The sequence below is a fragment of the Sarcophilus harrisii genome, chromosome 3, assembly GCF_902635505.1.
Source record: "Sarcophilus harrisii chromosome 3, mSarHar1.11, whole genome shotgun sequence".
Lineage (NCBI taxonomy): Eukaryota > Metazoa > Chordata > Mammalia > Dasyuromorphia > Dasyuridae > Sarcophilus > Sarcophilus harrisii.
In genome coordinates, this window is record NC_045428.1 from 150,638,299 (window position 1) to 150,662,996 (window position 24,698).

The 24,698-nt window shown below is 34.5% G+C and overlaps 2 protein-coding genes across 3 annotated transcripts in view; one reads left to right on the top strand and one right to left on the bottom strand.

Moving 5' to 3' along the window:
• Positions 1-7,093, top strand: part of ITGBL1 (integrin subunit beta like 1) — a 372,886-nt gene extending 365,793 nt beyond the window's left edge. The window contains exons 10-11 of the mRNA XM_031958632.1: positions 4,369-4,482; positions 5,665-7,093. Coding sequence (XP_031814492.1) covers positions 4,369-4,482; positions 5,665-5,756 — 206 coding nt within the window. The 3' untranslated portion in view covers positions 5,757-7,093. The remainder of the gene's footprint in view (positions 1-4,368; positions 4,483-5,664) is intronic.
• Positions 7,094-12,679: 5,586 nt separating this feature from the next.
• Positions 12,680-24,698, bottom strand: part of FGF14 (fibroblast growth factor 14) — a 761,961-nt gene continuing 749,942 nt past the window's right edge. For both annotated transcript variants that reach the window (XM_012546239.2, XM_003765753.3), the window contains exons 4-5: positions 18,799-18,997; positions 12,680-13,255 (exon numbers count right to left, since the gene is read on the bottom strand). In XM_012546239.2, coding sequence (XP_012401693.1) covers positions 13,119-13,255; positions 18,799-18,997 — 336 coding nt within the window. In that variant the 3' untranslated portion in view covers positions 12,680-13,118. The remainder of the gene's footprint in view (positions 13,256-18,798; positions 18,998-24,698) is intronic.

The window sequence follows — 24,698 nt, forward strand, 5'->3', positions numbered from 1 at the left end:
CATTTTGCCAGGCACGACAAAATAAAAATGAATTCCAACTCTACGGATGTAAATAACTTAGAAGGAAGCCTTGCTCTTGGACTTCAAAGGTCTACATGGACAACCAAGAGAAGGGGAAATAATCTTAGTGTTCAGGTCTCCCCTAATAGCACAATCTGGATTGCTTTCCATGGATTTAGTTACCTCTGCAGAGATCTGAGCACTATGGACTTTTTGATTTTGATCATTGAGTTTCTGTGTGTTGTATTTGGATCCTAGAGCACCCAAGCAGGCTTTGTCCATCATCATTTCCACATAGTTCCAGGTGATCATCACCAACCTTCTGTGAAGTAATTGTCATGAGGAAATGGATACAGACTTTAGATGTTGAACTATTTCCCCTTACTCTGTTGATTAGGAGATAGGATTATGGCACTTTTTGAGTTCCAGATCACCCAAGCCAAGTGCACAGTATATCTCTACTACACAAGGGATGGAGTAGATTCAGGGGAATTGTTCTTGCCTTATGTTGGAGCTAGTCTCCCAAATTTAGTTTTGTTATCTAATGTCTAAGAATTAAATGCATCCACTGCTGATAGGACATGGAAAAAATGGATTCAGAGGCAGTACCGATATGTTGGGGGAAGACGGGAAACTGGTCCAGTTCCTAGGTGGGCTATCTGTGTTGTCTTAAGTTACTTTATCTCTCTTTGCTTCCATTTCCTCATCTGTGAAATCCTGACATCAGTCCCTTTACCTTTCTTAGAGGGTATGCTTTGAAGACCAGTAAAATTATATGTTTGATTTCCAAAGGACTGGGGGCAAAATGAGACTATGAACATTTCTAAGTGTTCTGGTCCTGAATCAGAATGAATCGATGTTGCAGGTATTGTTCTTCTGTCATAATTCCAGCCTGCTCCTCACCAAAGCTGTGGTTATGTTTAAGTTCCAGGTAAGATGATAATTGCCTCTTTCCTGAAAGGTTTGTAGCCTGAGTATGGCTGATGGGCAACTTCTCCTTTATTACCTCCTCTGGTAGGAGGGGGAAGCAGACCCCATTATTTGTGAAAGCAACTGGAGCTCTTGGAAGGAAAAGTGCCTTAATGTCTCCTATTATGTTATACCATATTATTATTAACATAGGTTAAACTATTTCTAACCTAGTAACTAATAGGAAGAATTTCTCCATGTCAAGGAGGCACTGAGCTTTTATAAATAGAAGTTTAAGAGCTCAGAGGGGAGAAACAGTCACTGTTTCATGGCATCTTCCTCTTTTCATTTTAGAGATTTCAGTTTCTGACACACTTCTGAGAGTTACTAGTGCTCAGAGGTGCCGGTTTGAGACTTTTATTGTTCAAAGAGCTAGTATAATATCCCATAATAAGCTCCATTGTGCCTTTTAAGACTTAAGAAAGCTTTTTTTGTTAACCACAACATGGAAATGACCATGACAGAAGTCATATCACTAAATAAAAAGATTTCTGGATTTAACAACAGGAAGAACTGCCCTAAAGTAGTGAAAGTGAATGAGGTTAATGATGTGGTAGCTTGGAAGTGGATAAAAATGCCTGGACTGTATATTGTCACACCAACCAAAAAAAAAAAAAAAAAAAAAAAAAAAGAACCTTTAGAAACATGATTCATGGAAGTGTGATTGAGAAATCAATTGGCTGCTATCTGTGATAATTAACTGAACTTTTCAAAATCATTTTGTTCCTTATGTTAGGAATCATTTTAGAAAAATCCCAAATGATGCTATTTAATAAAGCATTTGCTTTCACTCATCCATAGAAATAAAAGGCTCAGGACAGTATCTTATAGAGTTAGTCCTATGACAATTAATGAAAATCAAAGTGGGTTTTTGGCTGCCTTTTTTCCCTCAATATTTGTAGCTGTCAGTCTATTTATCTATTAGCTTCAATATGGCATACTTTCATGACTAGAAATAAAAGAAGCTTGAAAGAACAAATGAAATACAGAAATAGGAGGAAGACCTATGCTTGAAAAAGTTGAGAAAGGAAAAAAGCCTGTTATTGGAAGAGATCTCACAATGACAACCATTTTAGCCAGAACTGAGGTAACCCTATCTTTGCTTTAAAAATGGTATGCAAATTAGCACTGGCCCACAGGTAGAAAAAATGGGCCAGATATAAAATCAATGACTGTTGATCCGTTAATGAAGAATACAAGTGGAAATAAAATCAATGACTGTCCACTGTGACATTTCCTGTTTGTTAATGCTGACAGTAAAATGGCAGAATGGCATGGGAATAATGAAAAGTATTACATGGGTTGGTAAATATTTGATTTGCAAGGAAGCAGTTTGGGGACAAGGAATTTAGAATCTATTTGGAAAAAATTTATAAGGGATATATACTTGGGAAAGGTAAATGTATATAAGTCCTACAACTATTTTCTTATTTTGCTAGAAAAATGAAAAGCAATATTGGCAATTCCCTTTTGCCAGCATGTGAAAATATTAGCCTCCTTTTTGAGGTTTTGTGATGTCCTAACTGATGTTCAACCATCAAAAATGTTTAATTTTTTGCCAAAGATCTTCTTGATATTGTAGAGATAGTACTTTTGCCTTGTTGCAATACATGGATTCTTTAGAAATGCTGTATTTTAAAACCATAGAAGGGAATGTTATAGATAACTATGTAGGGCCTAACTTAAACAGTTTGCAATAAGTTCAGATAGCAATGAATCAACTCCTGTTTTGTATGTACAATCTGTACCCCATGTCCCTCACCCCCTTTTTACAAATGCAATTCCCTTTTTCCAATCTTTTTTTTTTTTTTTTAAAATTCAACAGCTGTTCATTTATCACACAAATAGATGTTCCTTTTTGGAATAAATGTGTTTCCTGGAGGTACTGACGACCCAGTTTTCAAACATCTTAAACTAGTCGTGGTTGAAATTTCATGGAATATTTCAAAACTTTTGAAAATCAAAATTTTCCTAATAATATATAATTTTGGCCATTTAGATCTCCTGAATCCTGAATATTAAAACTATTGTTTAACAATACTTGACGGTTAGAACTAGAAACCAATCAATGCATGGCAATAAATTGTAACTGAAAGATATGTAAGGATTAGGTTTTAGGAGGCCTCGGTTTAATTCTCAGATCAGCTACAAAATTAGCTATATAGTTTAGGTCAAGTCATTTAATCTTTTAGGGCCTTCATTGAGGGTTAATCTAGACAGATTCCAAGATCCTTCCCCATGTCTTTTTGGTGAATGTCAAGCAAGAGAACACTTCCTTCCTAAGATAAATTGTAGATATAATTAATAGCTGTCAAAATATGATTTTTTTTAGTAATATCCGTCCCTTTAAAAAAAAAAAGAAAGAAAAAAGGGATAGCTGAAAAATTTAAAAACCTTGGTTAAAAAAAAAAAAAAAGTAAGCTTAAATGAAATAAAGAACTGCAGTAGGAAGCTTCTTGAGGGCAGATACTTGGGATTTGTCTAATCCTCCTCCTCCCTCAACTCTATGCATACCTACCCACACTTAAAACCGTGATTTGCACAATTTAGAGAATGAATAAATGTTTGTGAATTTAAATGCTTAGTAAAGAGTGCATTGTATCATGAAAGATAGCAGTTTTGATTTTTAGCTTTCTACCTCTCAGAGCCTAGCATATTTCCTTGAACACAACAAAAGCTTAGAAGATTTAGTTGAATAATAGATTGACCATTATTAGGCAACTTTTTGATTGCTGCTTTTGATTGAATTGGGAATTTATCCTAAATGATGCTTTCTGGAAGGATTTATATTTCTGGAAGAGTTTATATTTTTAACATTAATTCTCAGTATTCCTCACTTTTAAGAAAAAAAACTCATAAATGAAAACCCTGATTTATAAACCAACTAGGGAGTAATTATTTTTCACAACAAAAAAGCTTTCACTTTTCAGAATTCATTATTGGATTCTCTTAAATTATAAGCTCCTGTCAGGCATTTAAAACATGATTTAATTTACATGACCTCAATTTCTACACATCAAATCCATTTGGGATAAGCAAATGGATAAGCACCTGTCATGGGACCTGAAATTGGACCTTGCTGACATTTTCATAATGCACCGCTCTAACTTGGTTCAGTGACAAATATATTTTTTGGAACCCCAAATGGATTTCTTTACTAGAAAACTCTTTATGAAATGAAATGATAAATAGGGTATTCAGTAGAAGTAAATGTGATGTTAAAGTTCTCCTTTAAGTGACTTTGCTATTCAATAAGCTTTTCTCTTGATTTTATGCTTTCAGCTGATAGTTGCTTAGATGTTAGCTAGCCCTGGTCTATTCAAGACAGGAAAAAAAACAAAAAAAAACAAAACCAACTTTTTAGGCCATGACAATAAATAATAATCTTTGTGATTACAGGCTCTTGTCACTGTGGGAAGTGCATCTGTTCTTCTCAGGAATGGTACATTTCAGGGGAATTCTGCGAATGTGACGACAGAGACTGCGACAAGCACGATGGCCTCATTTGCACAGGTGTGTAGGTCCAGATCACCCCCACCCTTGTTCTGAGCAGTGGGCTGCAAAATTGGGAAATGGAAATGTTAAGCAACAAGACTACTCCAGGTACAGTTTGTCTCCTTCCACACGGGCACAGAAGGAGAGATGTTAAATTTACCCATTGAGGTGGAAGTGACATTGCAGAGGGGAAGGGATATGACAGAATAGGGGTGCGATTGATTTTTGCAGAAAGAATTGGATAGACAAACAATAAGGTCTCAAATATGAATAAATCACTGACAGGAATCATCCAAGACATTAAAAAAAAAAAAGAATCCCAAAGCATTTTAACATGTGGCAAATGGAAATGATTTTAATGAACATCCTTCTACTCGAGTCTCTCTGTAAGGTATATCTCGTATTTTTCATAACTTCAGCTAAGGAAGAGACTGCTATTGCATTGATCAAAGTGGGAATAATAGGAAGGAGGAGGAAGAGAACGTTATCATGATAATAGTGCAATGTCTCCTGAAATGACAGGCTTTTTAGAGTGGTTTTCTGAGCTTTGAGAGCATTAATAACAAATGTAAGGGAAAATGGGACCAGTTCCACCTTCCTTTACCTTCTCTTTACAAAATAATAAAAGCCCTCTAATGGCGGAGGGAGCACAGAGGGCATTTTCAAATGGTCTTTGCTAATATACCCCTTCCCTTCACTATTCCCCAATAACAAGTATACCAGGCGTCTTCCTAGAGAGGAAATCTTGATGTGGGACCTGTTCTTTTTGTCTGATGTAATTCAACACGACTCCTTTGCCACCTATTATGTTGGTTTATCTGAAACTGTACTGGTTAACTGTATTTGCACATTCAATCCTTATTAGAGACAAGCCTGCTACATAGCTTGTTACCTTGCCTCTTTATGGAGAAAGAGGACCAATCGATGGCAATGGAAGCCCAGCTGGGTACAAAACCTGATGGAATAATTACAATAGTTACACTTTGGCTGATGACTGTGCTGGAAAGATGCCATTAATTGTTTCAAAGAGCCAGTTTCTTTTAAGCTGCTTAGTCAAATGTAAAGCATTCTACACAATAAGACAATCTCTAAAGGGCCAATGGAATGGTTTTTATTATGGCTTGTTACGTTTTATAACAACACATTTTAATGTAATACATTTCAATTATGATAATGATTCCCCTGTTCATTTTGTTCTAGGCAATGGAATATGTAGCTGTGGAAACTGTGAATGCTGGGATGGATGGAATGGAAATGCTTGTGAAATCTGGCTTGGGGCAGAATATCCTTAACAATTACATGACAAAGGACTAAGTTCTTTTTTTTTAGGCCATTAGAACACATAAATGCACAGCAAACAGCATATAATCACCACTAGGGCTACTCAAGCAAACTATTGTATGTTTTTTTCTATTTCTGAATGCCGGAGTAAAATCTGGATACCTATTAAAAATAAGTCTAAGCAGTTTGTGATGGAAATAGTACAAGAAAGGACTTGCTTACGTAATTTGCACAGTTGTCAGCTCTATACATCATCACACAATGAAAACCACATTAAGCCTAATGAGGCAGAGAACTCACCTATGAAATTGCAAAGTTATTGATCAGACACAGACTATACCATGTCCTAATCTGAACCTCTAAATGTGGATGATAGAAAAGTCAATGCCATAGTACATCCAGTTTGTAGCAAGTGCTCACAGTGACTACAAAATGCAATCATTCCCTTTCAAAATCGATCACTTTCAACCTTTAAACTTGTTTAATTTTCACATTGCAGAACTCAAAAAGTTCATGTAAAGAAACCCTTAAGATGCAGAGAGTAATTTAAAAAAATGTACAATTTACAAATTTTTAATAAATAATGTCATGTTATTATTCTAATTGTGAATATGGACTATCTGTTGATCATTAAAAAACAGAAATAATTATGTATTGCTAAATTTGGAAATAATCTGATTAATAATAGTCAGCATTTATATAGTATTTTAAGAATTGTAAAGTACTTTGGAAATGGCCAAAGGGTCAGTATATGTAGAGAAATTTTCTCAATATGTAAATTTCTTGTTAGTAAGTTAAGGCATTTAGAGGACTCTGACTAGATGTCCTTGTGGTTTAAATGACTTCTTATATGCCTTTGATGGCCAGTATTTAGTTACTAGGAAAACAATCATTAGAAAATATAATTTGGAGATATATTGTAATCCAATGTAACAAAGCTTTGATAAGGGCAACATAAAGGACCAATACAGTTTTGAATAGCAAATACAGATAGTTGTATTGGTATGAGCAAAATATTATTTCATCTCGATGAAATGTTGGTATGAAATTCCCATTGAATTATGAAAATACACAATTATTGAGACATCCCTAATTTATTTACCATTAAATCTGATTATGCACGTCAATATTGGCAACTTTTCTAAAATTTAAGGGCAAAAATGTTAATATGCATGTTCTACTGAAATTGCTTAAATTTGGCAAAGTAAATTGGTAGAATTGTAGTAGAATTTAAGGAGTTATTTTAATATTTTGAAATCTGCCCATTTAAGTTGCAAATTCCAATGTCCAAAATAGACATTTTTGAATGATGATCTATGCTTTTGAAGTGGTTAACATTAAAACTTAGGAGCCATTCCAAAAATGAACAGGGAGAGCTATTGCCAAAATCACCTGATTTCTTAGGATATTGTTAATAGGGCTGATTTTTCCATTCATTGCAAATGTGCCATAGTGGTTCCTTTAAATCAAACTTTTTTGTGTTCTTCATTGTTGACCAGAAGTAAATTAATAGAACCTTCCTAAACTCCATATTCTTGTAAGAATCAATTAGCTGTGATAGAAGTATTTTTAAAAAGGCAAGGAGTGGTTAGAATCCAAGAATATAGATTTATGCTTCCATTTTTTTTCTGTTGTGATGTCACACTTCCAAACAAACTTCAGTGAATATATTAACTGGTATTTTAATGAAAGTGGCAATGAGATGCAGCAGAAAGCAATGGACAGAGTTGGCTTCATAGTCAAGGAGGCCTGGATTCAACTTCCTCCTTTGATATATACTGGATCTGAGATCCCAGGTAAGTCATTTAATTTTTCAGTGTGCCAACTCAGTTGTCAAGAAGGTTCCAGTTCTATGATGATAGGGAGAATTTCCTATGCCAGTGAAATGGTAGGTTTGTCGACATTCCGTTTAATGGGAAATACAAAAATAGCGCATTTGTGTATTAATTATTAGTTCTATTAATTATGAGACTTTCTTCATGGAGTTATTAATTCTCCAAGACAGTATATTTTTTGTCAGGTAATATTAGATATACTTCATTTTGTTTGTGATTCTTTATATTTCACACTCTATCCCATTGTAAAACAAAAAAAATACAAGCATATGTATATTAATATTTTTCTATGTGTCAAAATGTGTGTTATATATATGCAAATGTGTGCATGTATATGTGTATACATATATACAGATATATGTGTGTGTGTGTATATATATATATTTATATATATATATATACATTTCAGATACTGAGTAAACTATTTTAACTTTAAAAATCAAAACATGTTTTGCTTAGATGTTTTAACAAAGTTGAAAAGGATTTTTTGTTTTATCAACTATAATGTGGGTTAACGAAATTATAGAAAATAAAACTGAAACTGGCTTATGTCATGAAACATAATTGTATCTATAATTATGTATTTAATTAACAAAGATGGTTGAATAATAATGAAACTCATTTCTTAAATATCCATTTTCATTTTCATGACCAAATTCTTACAAAATCATAATAAAAAAGGAAAAGTGGTATTATTTGCACATAGCAAAGTGCTTACCCTGTGATATAATATAGGAAGCCTATCTTAATACTCTTAATACTTGATGAATTCAGGGAATTCATGTGACAGTCGGAGACTAGTGATTGAGTAGTGATAGCTTCAGAGAATATGAGTTCATGCATCACATACTTTATAGGTAGGGCACTGGTAGAAATGAAGGAGATCTTCATGCCTTTTTCAAAGCCAGATTCGGAATGGGGCTGGGACTCTTGTCACATGCTGCAGAGAAATAGTCCTACTATCCAAGATAAAAGCTTCTTCTGCCAATGGGTTCACCAAAGTTATATAAATAGGGAAAACCAATTCAGTTTTAGTGTTTACCTTCTTGGGGGGGAAAAAAACTACTTTATGGTCATCAGTTTAGAGAAAACATTATTAATTTTATACAGCTAGGAAGATGTAAGCAAATACTATGTATTTCCCCCACTTGTGAAAAGTCAGAGAGTCTCACACTCTTGGCTTTTTGTTGGTCTGCTTTTCCAGAAAAATGTTGAACATTTATTCTTAGACATTATTTTTGTAGCATATAACTTCTCTCTAAAGTGTATATACTATAGTGACTATTTACCGTTGCCTTTTACTGGGTATTCCTCCTCCTTCCTGTGAAAGCATTTGCTAAGCAATCTAAATAGCATGTATCTGTGACTGCAAAGTGGAACAAAGAGTTTGTTACACTTAAGGAAAAAAATTAAATCCCAACACTAGTATTAGTCATGATGAAAAATACCATGTATTAGGGATTTAGAAATGAATTAAGCAACTGCTACAATGTGCTCACGGGGGTGTTTATGAGAAAACACAATAACCTTATTTTGTCTTTCATTTCAACTGTGTTTGGCCTGTCACTTGAGTGTTAAACATCAGAAGAAGGCCTAGGGGGATTTGACTATACATACCACTGCATTTGGGAGGGTCTTCTTTCATTCTTCTCAAAATGATGGTTCTTTTATTGCTTTAAAGTTGGCATAATGCAGTAATAGAATTCCTAGGGACTATCAGACAAAAAGTCATTTAGATGATAAATGAAACAAATATTTCCATACAAATGATATTTGCTATTTTGGCCACACATGCTTTGCTTGAAAGGGAACTACAAGGAGACTGAGTAGGAAAGTGTTTAGTTTGGTTTCAGGAACAAACAGAGCTGCCACAATCAGTTTCATAGAGTCATCCAGTTGAAGACATCTAGCCTATCATGAACACTCTTTCTTATCCTGATGTTGAAAGGTGAATCCATGCTGGTTCCCCTTATAGTCTCTGTATAATCCAGCTCTGAACTTAGTTTTGTAAAATGTGAAAAATTCAAACCAGAAAACTTCCATTTCCACTTCTTCTCTGCATTGATGTTATTATACCCCAAAAGAAATTTCATATGATATTCAGGAGATATTTAGCAATAGACAAAATGGAGGCCTATTCTGAATTCTTTAGTTTCTGTCTATTGTGTAAAGATAGACTGATTGTATCACATCTCTGCCAATGTTGCCAGCTTCTATTGCAGCCAAAAACTGTTATTTTTTAAAATGTGGTTGGAAAACAAAGCTAGTGCTGGGATATTTATGTTATGGCCATTATGGAAGCAGGGGTGATTGATAATATTTTGAGAGAGTGAGAGAGAGAGAGAGAAAATGTGCAAAGCAGTCAAATATGAAACCAGTAGAAATAAAAGCTCCCACAAAACATACATGCCAAAGGAATGGGCAACTCTAGAAACTTAATGCTTAAGGAATGGATATGTACATAGAAGTATAAGACACACAATCTGTAAGTACAAACCGATTCCATCAGATTTACTATACAGTACTGCGGCAGTAACATGTTTTACTTAATAACAGAAAACTTAATTTGGGGAAACAGAATGGTGAAATCTTATCCTGAAAAACAGCAAGAGAGGTATTATCACGGAGCTAAAATTTTCTTTGGCATGGCAAAGGGGGAAATTGAGTTTACCAACCTATTTACATGACATGTCTCTATATTTGTGGGTGGTGCAATGTTTGCACATTCTATTTCTTACATAAAGTTGTTTGATGTTTTTAATATGCCTTTGTATAAATATTTTATTCAATATGTTGCATCTGTGTATACAACAAATGATAATAAACACAGAAACTGTACAATGCAGACAAACTCTTTGCATATATGTATGTAAATTTAGTAATACATACCAACAGGTCTTGATACACAGGGCCTACTACATGCAGTTCACCATTGCCATCCTCTTCCCATGCAACAGATGAGACCAGACACAAAATTAAAGGCCTAACCAAAGCACAAATAACAAAGACCTCTCTGTTCTATGTTGAAACATATTTTAGAAGAAACTTTTTAAAGACATCCATTCATAGGAAGAAACACCCTTGTAGACAACCCATAGAAACAAACAGACAAACTAAAAGCAAAGATATTACAATTACAGAACATTTTAGTCATTTACAAATTCAACTTTAATTTTAACCAGTCAGTGGGATTTGCAGAGCAAGAAGGACCCAGCAAATAGAGTTTTACATTGAAAACAATGGGTATGTTCATGGGAATGGAGGAGAGAGAATGGGGATTTGAGTATATGGTACTTAGAAGCCCCCCATCTCTTTTAAATCCCATGTGTTTGCTGTTTTTCCTTTTTCACAACACAGAAAAAGACCATGTTTTCGCCTCCCCACCATGTTACAGGAAAATGAACTTCACAAATTGTTCTTCACCTTCCAAAGTTAAAGTCAAATAGACTTATCCTGCATTTAAAATGGAATTAGAGAAATTAAAAATAGCTAAAAGAACCACTTTGTCTATTTGTCATTTAGTGTCATCTATGATACTCTATTCAAACATGATACTAAGTTTTATTTATTAAAACTGACTCCAATATGAAAATTTCAGAAGCATAAACAGTTAATTTATACCAAATTATTAATCAGCTAAGCAGACCAAAAATATTAAACAACAAGTAAGGGCTCTTATGATGCTTAGTGTGAAGTAATGACCAAAGCATTCTCCGGTAAAGACACTGCAGATGGGGGAAATGGTGACCATATCATCCATTTCTATGGACATTCTATCAGGAGGCCAGGACATTGATCCCACATGGTGTTTTCCAGGACTGAGGTACGGATTGGTCATAATTACTTCTTCTGAGAACCAAAATTTCCTAAGCATACACAATTTTCATTATCTATTAAATCTTTGACAAGTTAAACATTAAATATTTTGAAAATTTTCACCTTTAAGAGCTGACATTTTGTATGGCATTATTTATCCCTTAACCAACTGCTATAGCCTCTACACTGAGCTCAGTGAACAGCCCTAAGTGTCATCAATAAGAATCTGCCCCACTCCCTCAAAAAGCAAAGAAAAAAAGAAAAAGAAAAGAAAAAAGATGAAGCTAAAAGCTGATTTTCTAATGAGTTTGTTTTCCTTTGTTTTGTTTTTGTTTTTTTCATCTATAGCAATTCAACAGACTGTATTCTGAGATCAAGGCAAGGCACCTGTAACCTAGCCATTTGTGGGCATGCCTCAAAGAGCTGGGTTAGAGGTATGTACTGGTGAAATACACAGTACTGGACTCGGCATGCTGAGCTAAAAAAAATACTTTTTTTTTCTAATATGTCCAGTTTAAAAACTTGTCGTTAAACACCAAAAATATTAAAGTCTAATTTATAACTAACCTTTGCATTGCTGCTTCAGAAAATAACACAACAGCCGCCTTGCCCATGCTCTGCTGAGTATGAGTGGAACGCAGCCAAAAATTGGGATGGTATTAAGTTCAGTTCATTAAAAACTGGAAAAGATTATATTTGAAATGGATTTAGGTAGCGCAATTCTTGTTAGTCATAATTATTGTTTTTCAAATAATGAAGATTAGTAGATGAAAAATGAGCCTTAATTCAGGCCTACAAGGCCTACAGAGTTCTTTGGACCCACTTTCTCAAAAACCAGTGGGTCTTGCTCGCTGGGCAAGGCAAATGTTACCATTACCAGTAAGCTTGTGATATGTATAAAACACACACACACACACAGAAAGAAACTATAGGGGGATGTCAAACACTTGTCTTAGAAAGCTTTCCACTGGTCATGTTTGACACATTTCCCTCCCCAAGTATGCTGACCTCAGGAGCACAGTATCTGATATTAGAGCATATTCATAATTTAATCAATAGTGTAAGTCAATGACAACAACCTTATTCTTTATAGATGCAATTTATAGTTATAGGTTTAGAAGGCTTCCTGATTCCCTGATTGCTTTCCAAACTCAGCTACCTGCAACATTTAAGTTTTAGAGAAACACAATCCCTGCAAATGATCACAGACAGAGGAGCGAGCAGCCTCGTAAAAAAAGGGGGAGAAGAGAAATCCATAATAGCATGGGGTTACAGCGTCTAACTAGAAAGTACTCAATATTATTGGTGTGCTACAAAATTGAACTTAAACACATGGATTTTGCTGAAACTGGACTCAGAAAGGGATTACGGGTAACTGTCAGCAGGCAAGGTATCAAGTGTATCAAGTGAAGTATGTCATTCACATGAAGTGTCACACAGAAAAGATATTAAAAAGGCATTCCATATCTGGTAGGGCATTCCATGGTCTGAGTTTAGCTGGTTATCCAGGTGTCCTCTTGGAGTGGGAAGAGCAAGGGAAGGGAAGAGGGTGCAACATGTTGAGCTTTATCCATTTGCAACAAGTTTGTTCAGAAGCAGCAAAGAGCAAGCCTTCACTTGCTTCCAGCTGCTCCATAGATCCCAGAGCCGGAATGTCTGGCAAGGATAAAGAGCTCAACTTTGCTCAGGATGCGTTAAGTCACCACACCTGTGAGGATCTGGCTATGTGGTCTTACTCTTGTTCACTGGTTTGCCTCCATTCATTATTGCAGACGCACTTGTGCTTTTACTTGGAGTCACCCCAGCCTTTGGCACTGTTTCTCCAACATCGTGCAAAGATGGTTCTCTGTACATGGCAACTGGGGTTTGGAAGAAAGACAAAAAGAAAATTCATTTACTCAAGCGAACCAGCAGTTAAGTAAAAGTTACTTTTTTAAAAAATTACTTAAAAAAGAAGCAAGTAAGTAAAAAAAAGTTTTCTCCTTTTCCAGTTACATGGACTTAAAGGTCTAGTCAGACTTCCTTCATTTTTGAAGGAAGAAATGTGGCCCAAAGATAAAAAATGTTTTTTTTTCAGTCATACAAGTAGCAAGAGAACCAGTTTTTGTTGTTCTTGTTGGATTTTTTTTTATGTCATCCCTAAATCCCAAAGCCAGCATGGTTTCTACTCTACTAGTCTACCTGAAACATTTTACAGGCAAATTGTGAAGGTTAAGAGTCATGAAAAATATAGAAATAGGACCCATGTCTCCTGTCAGTCTTTTATTTCTCCCATACCAAGTGAATCACCTTTGAAAAATGCTTATTTGACATTTTATCTTTTTACACTGAACCTACCATCTAAGGTTCTTTCTATTTCTGAGAAACTTACAGATAGTAGGGATTTCTTGGTGCTGTGATAGAAGGCAGTTTAAGAAATGAGCTTGTTTGTAAAAAAAAAAAATACAATCTACTTGTGTTATTTCTGATTCTTCTAGACTGATCATAAGCTACAGTTTTAAGAAATTAAATGTGCAAATCTTGGTCATTTCTTGTTGCAGGCCATTCATTATTATTCTTTTTCTTTCAAGTGTTTCAAGGCCATCACATTCACAAAGTCAGAGTAATCCAATATTATAATGAAGGAATCCAACCTTAATTATGCCAAAGCTTTTCAGTGAGCATCACTTAGTTTAAAATTTCTCCCTCTCCTCCTGCCTTGTTAATCATACTTGAACCAATTTTTAGCACCTGCATGACATTTATTGTCATTCTTCATATGCTTTTTTTAAAAAGCACTTTCCCCCCTTCTTTTTTTTTTTTTTTTTTTTTTTTGTTTCATTCTATACAAAGCAGAAAGCACGGTATGAAAAAGAAAGTGAGCAGTGAGCGGGAAGCTGACATTTAACTCAGCTCTGAGAAATGTTCAGAATGAGCCTGGTGATGACGTACTTAATCACAATAGATGCCTCTTAGGAGGACATTCCAGGAAATACTAGGAAAGCACATTTCAGTGACCAGTGGGTGGAAGAACAAGAAATACTAGAAATAATCTGCCAGCAGAAATCCAAATGAATCAGAACTAGCCCAAAGGGGCTTCAGATATTTCAGATATAAATCTTTTGTAGAAAGTACATACCCATTCGGTTAGGAAGCTAGAGCATTAAAGCTGCCTGGCTGATGGATGTAGCAGAATCTCCCTTTCTACTGCACTGAACCAAGTAATATTTCACTGAGATACAAGTTTTACAACATTTTTGGAGATCAAGGTAGTCTAACAGATTAATCCTCACACAGTGGTTTAAAGGGAACTTTGTGTTGCTGAATGAGTCTAGTATTCCTCTCTCCCTTTACAAATTACAGTGGGAGACAGAAAGATCGAAGGACTGACCTTGGTTTCCAATGAAGAAAAATTGTAGAAGAGATATGAAGAACCTATAAATCCTTAAGTAAGCAAGTACTTATCTCCTTTTTAATACTTCCAATAACACCATTTAAATATGTCCTTAGTTTTGGAAATTTGAATTTAATTGATCTTTTCCCAATACCCATTTGTAGCAGGTTATGTTACATCAATGTGTCCTTCCACATAATTGTTTGCAAAGTACTTCTGTTTTCTAATTATTGGAATGAATCTTGGTGAACTCTTTCTGCACTGAAGGAATTAAATCCAATTCCAAAGTTTATTAATAAGAAGAAGAACTAGATGGATAAAGAATGCTTCTTAAACAGATGATGTGTAATTGAATAATTAAGAAGTTCCATCATTGCACGAATTTGGGACAGATACTACAAATGGACCAAGAATGAAACAAGAGAAAGGCGGCAGGTATTTTGAATAATACTTGGACTTCTCCTTGAAAAAGAAATTGATTTTGTGAAATCTGTTGTCTTCTGGTGATGTTACATGGCTACTGATCATGGACCCTCTGAGAATGATTTCTAGAAAGATGTGGGAATAAGAAAAAATGTGGATGACTTATCTCTATTATAGCAAAGGAGAAAATGCCTCTTATGCAAGCCAGGTTCTTTGAAGTATGAGTATGTATGTAGATTATATTTTAAAAATTCCCTTCAAGTACAATACTTAAATCCCACCATTGAAATCTAATGTAGGAAGTGAGAAAGTTACCTTGTTTCCTTATTCTACCTTTCTGATCAACTTCTCTCAGCCTCTTCATTTCATTTTGGGGAAAGAATTGTCCCTTTCACCTATTCTAGGTTAAGAAGATTCTTAATTATTTAGATTTCAAAGAGCTTGTGAAATAAGGGAAAATAAATAAAAGGATTTGAGATGTCAGCAATTCTTCAATTAAGCAGATTATAAAAATTTAACTATTGAGGCAAAATGTCCAGGCAACAGCAAAATAATGTAATTAGTGAAAGCCCAGACCTTTGTGAGTGCCTAGAGTTGCATTTCCTGTTGGGTAATACGCAGCATATGTAATCCCCTCTGTCAGTCTACTTCCAACCATTCTAGTTCCCCTCATTATTATGAGGTATCCTTTACTTTCACTCCCTTCCTTGTTATTCTGGAACCAATTTTTGATACTACCTGACTCAGTTCAGAGCATGTCCGAGTATACTCAGATACCTTTTAATATTGTAATGATAATTTTTTTAATTTAAATAATAGACATTTTGAAGTCAAGATTTCAATAACTTAAAACCAAAATTTCTGATATACCTGAACTGATTCAAAGTCTCAAATTATTCTATAAAAGGATTTTTTTTTAACTAGAAAAGATGTACAAGATTTATAAGTAGTAGATACCCAAGATAGGTATACGGTATACCTATCTTCCCTTGATGAGTTCAAGTCACTGGAAATTATGCTAGGTGTGATTGATGGGCTACCATTAGTCATCTTTCAAAAATCATGAATAGAACAGAACCATAGAATCTGAGAAGATCCTCAGATTTAAAAGAAGGAAAGACAAACAAGAAGAAAGGAAAGGAAGAAAAGTCAAGAAAATGAAGCCCTCAAAGTTTAGAGAAAAGATGACAAACTCAGAGATACATCCTTGCTTCTATACATTGACTTGGAAAACCACAAATTAACATTATCTATGTTGTGTTGTTTTAAAATTTTATTCTATTAAATATTTCTCAACTACATTTAAATTAGGTTCTAGTCCCACTTGGTTTATGTACCACAAATCTGACAACTGTGCTCTGGACCAATGAATATGATATGATTTCAATTCCTGACAAAATTCTAAAATTATTATAGGGATGGTAAGAAAACATGGAGAAAAGGAAGTAAAGTAAAATGGAATTTTAGCAAATTAAAACTGAAGGGAATATACATAATAAATATTTCTAAATTCTGAATGCAAATAAGTAGAGCTGACATTTTGTATGCTTTTCAAGATCTTTTTTCTTATGTAAATACTTCATTAAAACTTCTTAAAATGACATTGAGGTTGCCAAATAGACAACTTAAAATAATGAAAATCATTGCCTTAAAGGGAAAAAAAAAACCCTAGGTCAGTAGTGAGACCTGTTATCATTTAATGATTTAGTCCCATTTTGGAAGATGTTAAGTAGTATGTCTTAGGGATTTTTGCTGATCCACATTTTTGTCTGTGCCTGATATAAATGAATAAATGGCAAGTTTACCAAATTTGTAGTTGATGCAAATCTGGGAGAGGAAATTAATATAGTGAATGATAGTATTCAAATATATCTTGCAAGTTTAGACTATTTCCTTAAAATGAAATTTAATACCAATAAATGTCAGGTGGAAGAGGCAAAACTAGGGTAGAAAGGTGAAATTAGAAAAAATTCTGAGGATTTCTATAGATCTCAAAGTAAACCAAAAGGATGATACAGTATCCAGGAAAATAAATGGGATTTTTAGTAGCAAGAACAACATCATTCTATTGCATTCTGCTCATTTTTGACTACACATGGAGAATTGTGTTCATTTCAGGACCACATTTTACCATGAAACCATGAGACTTAGGAAGGAAACTAACTGAGAAGAGAGCAGCAAAGGTGGTGTAGGTTCTCAAGATTAAATTATATGAGAATCAGTTGGGGATATTTACTGTAGAGAAGAGAAGAATTTAGAAAAGACAGGAAAAACTGTCTTCCAAGTATTTGGAGAACATTCACTTGAACAAAATATTAGATTTCTTCTCTTTTTGTAGAAGTAGTGGGTAGAAATTTCAAAGACACAAATTCAGACTCAAGAGAAAAATTCTAAACAATTAGATCTATGCAAAAGTGGAATAGACTGCCTTCGAAAGCAGGGTCTTCCTTCTGCTAGACTGCTAGACGTCTTCAAGCAAAGGTTGGATGACTATTTGTCAAAAAAGTTGCTGAAGATCCTATTTTATGAGCTGAAATTGATGGGCACTGATATACACTCCAGTTCTAAAAGTCTGCAGTCCTATTGATGAGTTTAAAATATAGAGAAAATAGAGAAAACTTCATAGGAAGGGACAGATTTTCATTTAAGGGGAAAAAAAAAAAAAAAAAAGCAAGGATAGAACAGCCTGTGCTGGTTTGAATAACATCTTTATCCTCATTCGATGGAGTTGATTTTTTGCATAATAAAAACAAAAATCACTAGAACAGCCTTACAGATTTGAAATCCCTTAAAATCAAGTTTAACTTTGTAGTTCTCAGAACAAGTGCAACATGGAAAGAAGTAAATGGCATTTTTGATAGAACTGTCACTAAAAAAGGCGTAAATGTTTTTTGATTAGTTAACAAGACTCCCTTTTAGGACAGCTGTGCAGAAATATGATCAAAGACAATGTATGATGTTTAACATGACAAATGACAAACAACCTCTGCAAAATAATCTTAGCAAGATAAGGCATTTTTTACAATTTTATAAGAAGAATGGAAATTAACATGTTTTGAAATCTATAATGTCACTTGATTCCACAAGTTTGGGATATGTTCTCTAATCTTTGCCATGTTCAAGAAGGAAACTGTTAATCTAGACTAATAGCTGCATAAGCAGATAACAATAACAAAACTGTCCTGTCCTTGATATGTAGAATTTCTGAATTCCCTTTATGTAGGCTTTTAAACTTACAATGTACATTTATTTTGAAAATTACCAAATCATTATTACAGTGGAATAGCTGTTGCCAATGAGAGGTACATTATGCTAATTGAATGCTGAAAAGAAATATAGTACAATATCCAATATTGACTACTAATAACAAAAAAAAAAGAAATCATTTTTAATCCCACTGAGTAGAGTTTAATGATTAGTTTTGTATAAATTCTACAGAGTTAACTCTGGGAAGAGCCACAGAACATGTGAATTATTGGGATACAGATCTTAAACTCTTCTTTCTATTAGCGAGCAGAGTGAAACATCAAATCTAGATGCTGGGGAAAGAGGAGGAATTAAAGCTTTAATCCAATCTGAAAGTAATAATATAAATGTGAAATTTACCTTCCAATGGCTTGGGTAGAAAATGAGCTGCTGGTTTTGTTTTCTTCACTCTGTTTCCCTTCATAACTTGCCCTTCCTTGTTAAGACCCAAGAACCAGGCCCTACCAGATTCTTGTTGTCTGTACAGCATGGATGAGTAGATAACATAATAGTTTTCAAAAACAGATTCTTTAAACTTGCATTCAGGGGTAAAAAGTTCCTGTAGGGAAGAGGAAAAAGAAGATTAAGTTAGAGCAAAGAATGACTACATTTAGGTTTTTTGATAGTGGTTTGTTAATTTTTGACAGCCAAAAAGGTCCCAAGCTGCTTTGATTATAACATAGCCAATATTTTTAGAAACTGAAGCAGAAGACCTCTTATTGGATACAGAATAGCTTGAGATCATTTGAGAGTAAATAAGAAAGCTATATAGACAGAGAAATATAAAATATAGAGAGAAGGTTTTGGATTTTTACAATTTAAAAAGAGTTGTAAGGAGAAAAATATATTAAATAGCATCAATACAATAAAAGAAAATCACTGAAGATTCCCTATTATCCACCAAATATTCTTATTCTTCCCAGAGAATAAAACACACACACAAAAAATCTATATCCTTTCTATGAGCATTATATGGTAAATATCAATCAATAAATATTAAATGCCTACTATGTACCAATTCCTGATCTGAATGCTGCCAATACAAAAAGAAGCAAAAGACAGTCTCTGGCTTCAAGGAGCTTACAATCTAAAAAAGGAAATGATATACAAATGCATAAGGACAACAGAGACCATCTAGTTAGATGAGGAAACTGAGATTTACAGGTTCAACCATGTGCTCAAGGTAATCAGAGTCAGAGTCTGGGAGGACTCAAGAGTTGGCGTTGGGGTTATGAAGACCTAGGATTCTGCTTCTATCACACACAATGTATGACATTGGGTAAGTGACAACTTCTCCAAGCCTCACACAACTATCTTAGATTATAAATTATAAAGATATCGACCTGAATTGGAGAATGACATTTTTCAGCTGGAGCTCCTAGTACTAGAATTTGAGGAACTTTGGGATTAATCCAAATATATGACTTGAAGATTTCATTGGAAATTGGTTTCTAACTTTCATTATACTGATGAATTAAAATGCAGAAGAAAATAACTATTGGTGTCAATAATTCCAATGATATCAATTTGGAGCAACTATATGGTACATGAAGGTGGTAAGCCTTTCTCCAGCTCCCTCCATTCAATAAAATAGAAATCTTCCTGTTTGGTAATTCTATTCCTCCTAGTGAGAGTTCACAAGAAAAGGCTTAACTGCCTATGATCCTTGTATTGAGTTTATACAAATGAATATTATCACAAAAACAAAACAAATTAAAAAGAAAATTGCAATAAGAGGTCAGAGTTTATCAAATTAGCTTAAGGGCTGGTTTACCACTCCCTGCCTTGGTAATAGCTAATGTTCAGAAAATATGTTCAGAAAGTTCAGTTGATAGAGAAATGGACTTGAAATCAGAAAGACTTGTCTTTATAAGTTCAAATCCAACCTCAGAAATTTATTAGCTAGATGACCTGGGCAAGGCACTTAACCCTGTTTGCTGTAGTTTTCTCATCTTTCAAATGAACTGGAGAAAGAATGTGACTATCTTTGTCAAGAAAACTCTAAATTTAGTCTGGAAGGACTCAACAATAAAAACAATATTACCAAGGTGGCTGTTGTTGTTGTTACTACTATTACCTTTATCACCAATACTACAAGAAAAGCAACTAAGAGGAAGGATTTTTATCGGATTGTGGGGTTTTTGTTTTTTAGCCAATTCCATAATTTTTGAGTGAGAGCACAAGGTGAATTCACTGTATCACAAATTAGCCCCTCATTAGCAAGGAAAATAATCATGGATTCAATGTTGTTGAGCCATGGCTAATTCTTAATAGCCCCTTTGGGAGTTTAATGGCAAAGATAATGGAATGGTTGATCATTACTTTCTCCAGCTCATTTTACAGATGAGGAAATTGGGGCAAACAAGGCGAAGGCTCTTGGCCAGAGCCACACAGTCACAAATGTCTGAAGTCATGTTTGAACTCAGATCTCCTGACACCAGACCAGGTACTCTCAGAAGCTTGGAGGTGGTAAGCCCTTCTCCAGCTCCCTCCATTCAATAAAATAGAAATCTTCCTGTTTGGTTATTCTATTCCTCTTAGTGACAGTCACAAGAAAAGGCTTAACTGCCTATGATCCTTGTATTGAGTTTATACAAATAAATATTATCACAAAAACAAAACAAATTAAAAAGAAAATTGCAATAAGAGGTCAGAGTTTATCAAATTAACTTAAGGGTTGGTTTCTGATTGCCTTCACACTCCCTTAATGCTTTTGAGTTCATCCTGATTACACTCAGCCTATACATAAATTGTCCTTTGTTCCTTTTCTAATATGAGGCTATAATAAAGGAAATAAAAGGACATTTGTTTTGTTTCACTGCCTGCCCTCCCCCCTCTACCATCCCATGTTAGAATTATCCCATGTAAAATTACCATTTTACAATCCAAAGTGTATGGAATTGCTAGTGATGAAACTCCTGACAGTGAAAATTAGCAACTATATATAATTTAGTCTCAATAAGTAGTTTGGGAACCTGGCAGGGTAAATAATGTCCCCACAGTCACAGAACCAATATGTTTCAGAGGAGGAGGTGAACCCAGAGCTTCCTGATACTGAAGCGAGCTTTCTCTGTCCATTGTACTATATTATTGCCTGTTGTCTTTTCATGTGATATTTTATAAATATTTGTACATAACTATACACTATTATTGACATTACAACATACACTAAAAACAAAATTGTTATTAAAATACTTATTAAGCATCCCCACATGTGCTTTAATATTGTGTCAACAGCTGAGAAAAATGTAATTTGGAGAAGTAAGGACCAGTATCAGCAGTCTGCAGATGGGAAGCCAACTAGAAAAAGCAAGCTTTCCTGAATTCTCCGCCTCCTCAATTTAATCACCATTGCTAGTTCTTATCAGCTTCTGCATGACTACTCTTGGTGGGGTGCTCATTTCTTTCCACCTCATTCCATTTTGGCTCTAAGGTCCAATACCTTCTTCCTACTCATCAATGGATAGGGACCATTTTTTTCGGCTGCCATTGATAACCCAAGATTCAATGAAGTCCATGACAGCAGGAACTGTCTCCTTTTTTTCTTTTTGTGAACCCACTACTCTGCATATACTTGGCATGTGGCAAGAATTTAATATATGTCTTTTCCTTACATTTAAAGACAAACAGGTTTTGGTTGATAATTCCATGCAGCTGATGTTTTGATAAGACTTTGGGGCTATGTTTAAATTCCATGAGAATTATATTTTGAGAAGTCAATAGTAGCTTTTGTTTTCCTTTTCAATAGGGCCAAATTAGCAAATATATATATATATATATATATATATATATATATATATATATATATGCCTCCTATGTGTGTGTATAGGGGAAAGGATTATACTATGCTAAGAAATGAGGACATAAATGAAAACAAAAACAGTCCTTGCCCTAAAAGAATTCACAATCTAATCAGAGTAGATACTTTAAAACTAACAATAACAAAAAATACAAACACATATATACATGATAAATTTCAGAGAGAAGGTAGAGGCATTAAGAAGGATATGTTTTGTGCAAAAAAGTAAAATTTTAGTTGAGACTCGAAGGAAGTGAGGACATATAAGTAAGAAGGAAGAACATTCCAGACATGAGGGATAACCTATAAACATGAATAGAAAAAGGAGATGGAAGGTCTCCTGTGAGGAACTGAAATGATTCATCACTGGGTCAAAGAGATAATGGAAGGGAATAAAGCATCAAAAAACTAAAAAGGCTAGAAGGGTTCAAGTTAAGAAAGTCTTTACAAGAGGATTTTATATTCTGATCTTGGAAGTAATTATTGAATCACTGGAGTTTATTGAATTTTGAGTGACATAGACCTAAATTTGGGATAATAAGGGAGTTCCATAATGAATTGTAAACACTTAAAATTATACGTATTTGGGTGAGCATAGGGAAAGAGGTTCTTATTGGGACCTAAGTGTCCTTAAATGGAACAATGTACCACTATGACAGTTTTATGTGTTTGTATGTCTAGCGTGTAGCATGGAATGTGTATAGAGAGCTTTCAGTATTGGAACTCCCCCTACCATTTAGATCTCATTAATGATAATGGGTAGGATTTGGGAAGTTCAAAGCAGTTTACATGTCTGAGCATGTGTGTGTTTGTGTGTGCTATCACCATGTATTTTTTTAATAAATAATTTATCCCTCCTCAAGAAGCTATGATGATAAAAGGAAAGCGTTAACTAAGAAGCTGGAGAGATTGTGGCTGTCTTTAGAGGATCATCCTATTTGAGGTCAGGGGGGGTCATCAGCATTAAAATGCTTCCCACCAGCAGATGATTTTATTTTGTTTGTTGGCTTGTTTGTTTTGGATTATAGGATTTCCTACAAAACCATCTTCCATAGGCAATAAAGGGCTGTAATCTATGGAATATGAAGAGTAATGAAAAAATAAATCCTTAAAATATTGAAGTTTGGTTTAAAGTGTCAAATGAATCCAATTTTTTCCTCTGGGAGCAGGACACTGGTAACTTTACAAGTGGGCTGGAGTTTTTGTTAATGGATTCCATTCCTAGAGAGAGAGAGAGAGAGATGTAGAAATGATGAAATACTCAAATCCCATGGATTCCTTGAGATAAAAAGGAAAATTCCAAAAGGATGAAGACTTAATACTGGAAATAGACTAGCTAGGTCTCTGCTCTGCCTGACAACATCATAATTCAGAATATTATTTCTGTCCAAGCAAATGTTTAAGCCATTCTTAATTTTTTCCCTTTTTCTCAACATAATTCCTTTAGTTCTCTAATACATTATAATTTCCCTCAATCTAATCCCATGTCATACTTTAGAGGAAGTCTGATAAATAATGCTGTATATACATTTGTGACTCAGGATAAATAAATGGAATGCCATAAATCTGACATCTTCTGGAGACCAATACAAACAATGCACTAGCTAAAACTATACCTTCCAGGACAAACAGATTAAAACCTGATATATCTATTTGTCTTTTTTTAACACAATCCATAGTGACCAAATCAGTTCTTTATTAGTTAGAAGAGAACACAAAAGCAACAAACAACAGAAAGCTATAAAAACTGACATGGAGGATTACTCTCCCCCCCCCCCAAAAAAAAAAATAAATCTAGCGACTGTTTTTGTGTTTGGGTGTAGGCTATTGACCAAATGCTACCATCAGGCAGATAAGAGGCAGTATCTGCACACCCCTGATCTTGCTTCTGGTCTAACCCCCTGGATCCATGGAAATATGGTTGGCAACTCCCTTTTCAGGAGCTGCTGACACAACTACTAATGTCCCTCCAAAAGAAAATTCTTACTACCCAATTATAGGTTCTATCAAACAGTTTAATATTAGAAATACATGATTTTATCAATGAAAATGAAATGTAAGGATGAAAGAAGATATGTTACTTTTTGCTCTCCTATTTCCATTTGCCTTGGAGATGAAACTTTCTATGCATGTTGTCTCCCCAAATGTGATTTTCTTCTAGTCTCTCCTTTTCTACTTTATCCCTATCATTCATTCATTTATCCATCCATCCATTCTTCCATTCTCCTTTGAACCAGGATTGATGAAGAGTTTGTATTGGAGATTGAACTGTCATAGAGAAAACGAAAGATATCAGCAAACTAGGAATCCATTATTTTCTTCTTATTATTATTTATGAATGTTAGGGATAATCAATGATTGGCCAACAATAGATCCCAGGTCAAGCCCCATTTGGTAATTACTTGGGCTTTGATTGACTCAGAGTGAACGTAAATAGCATGCTGTTTTTGACCAGAAACCC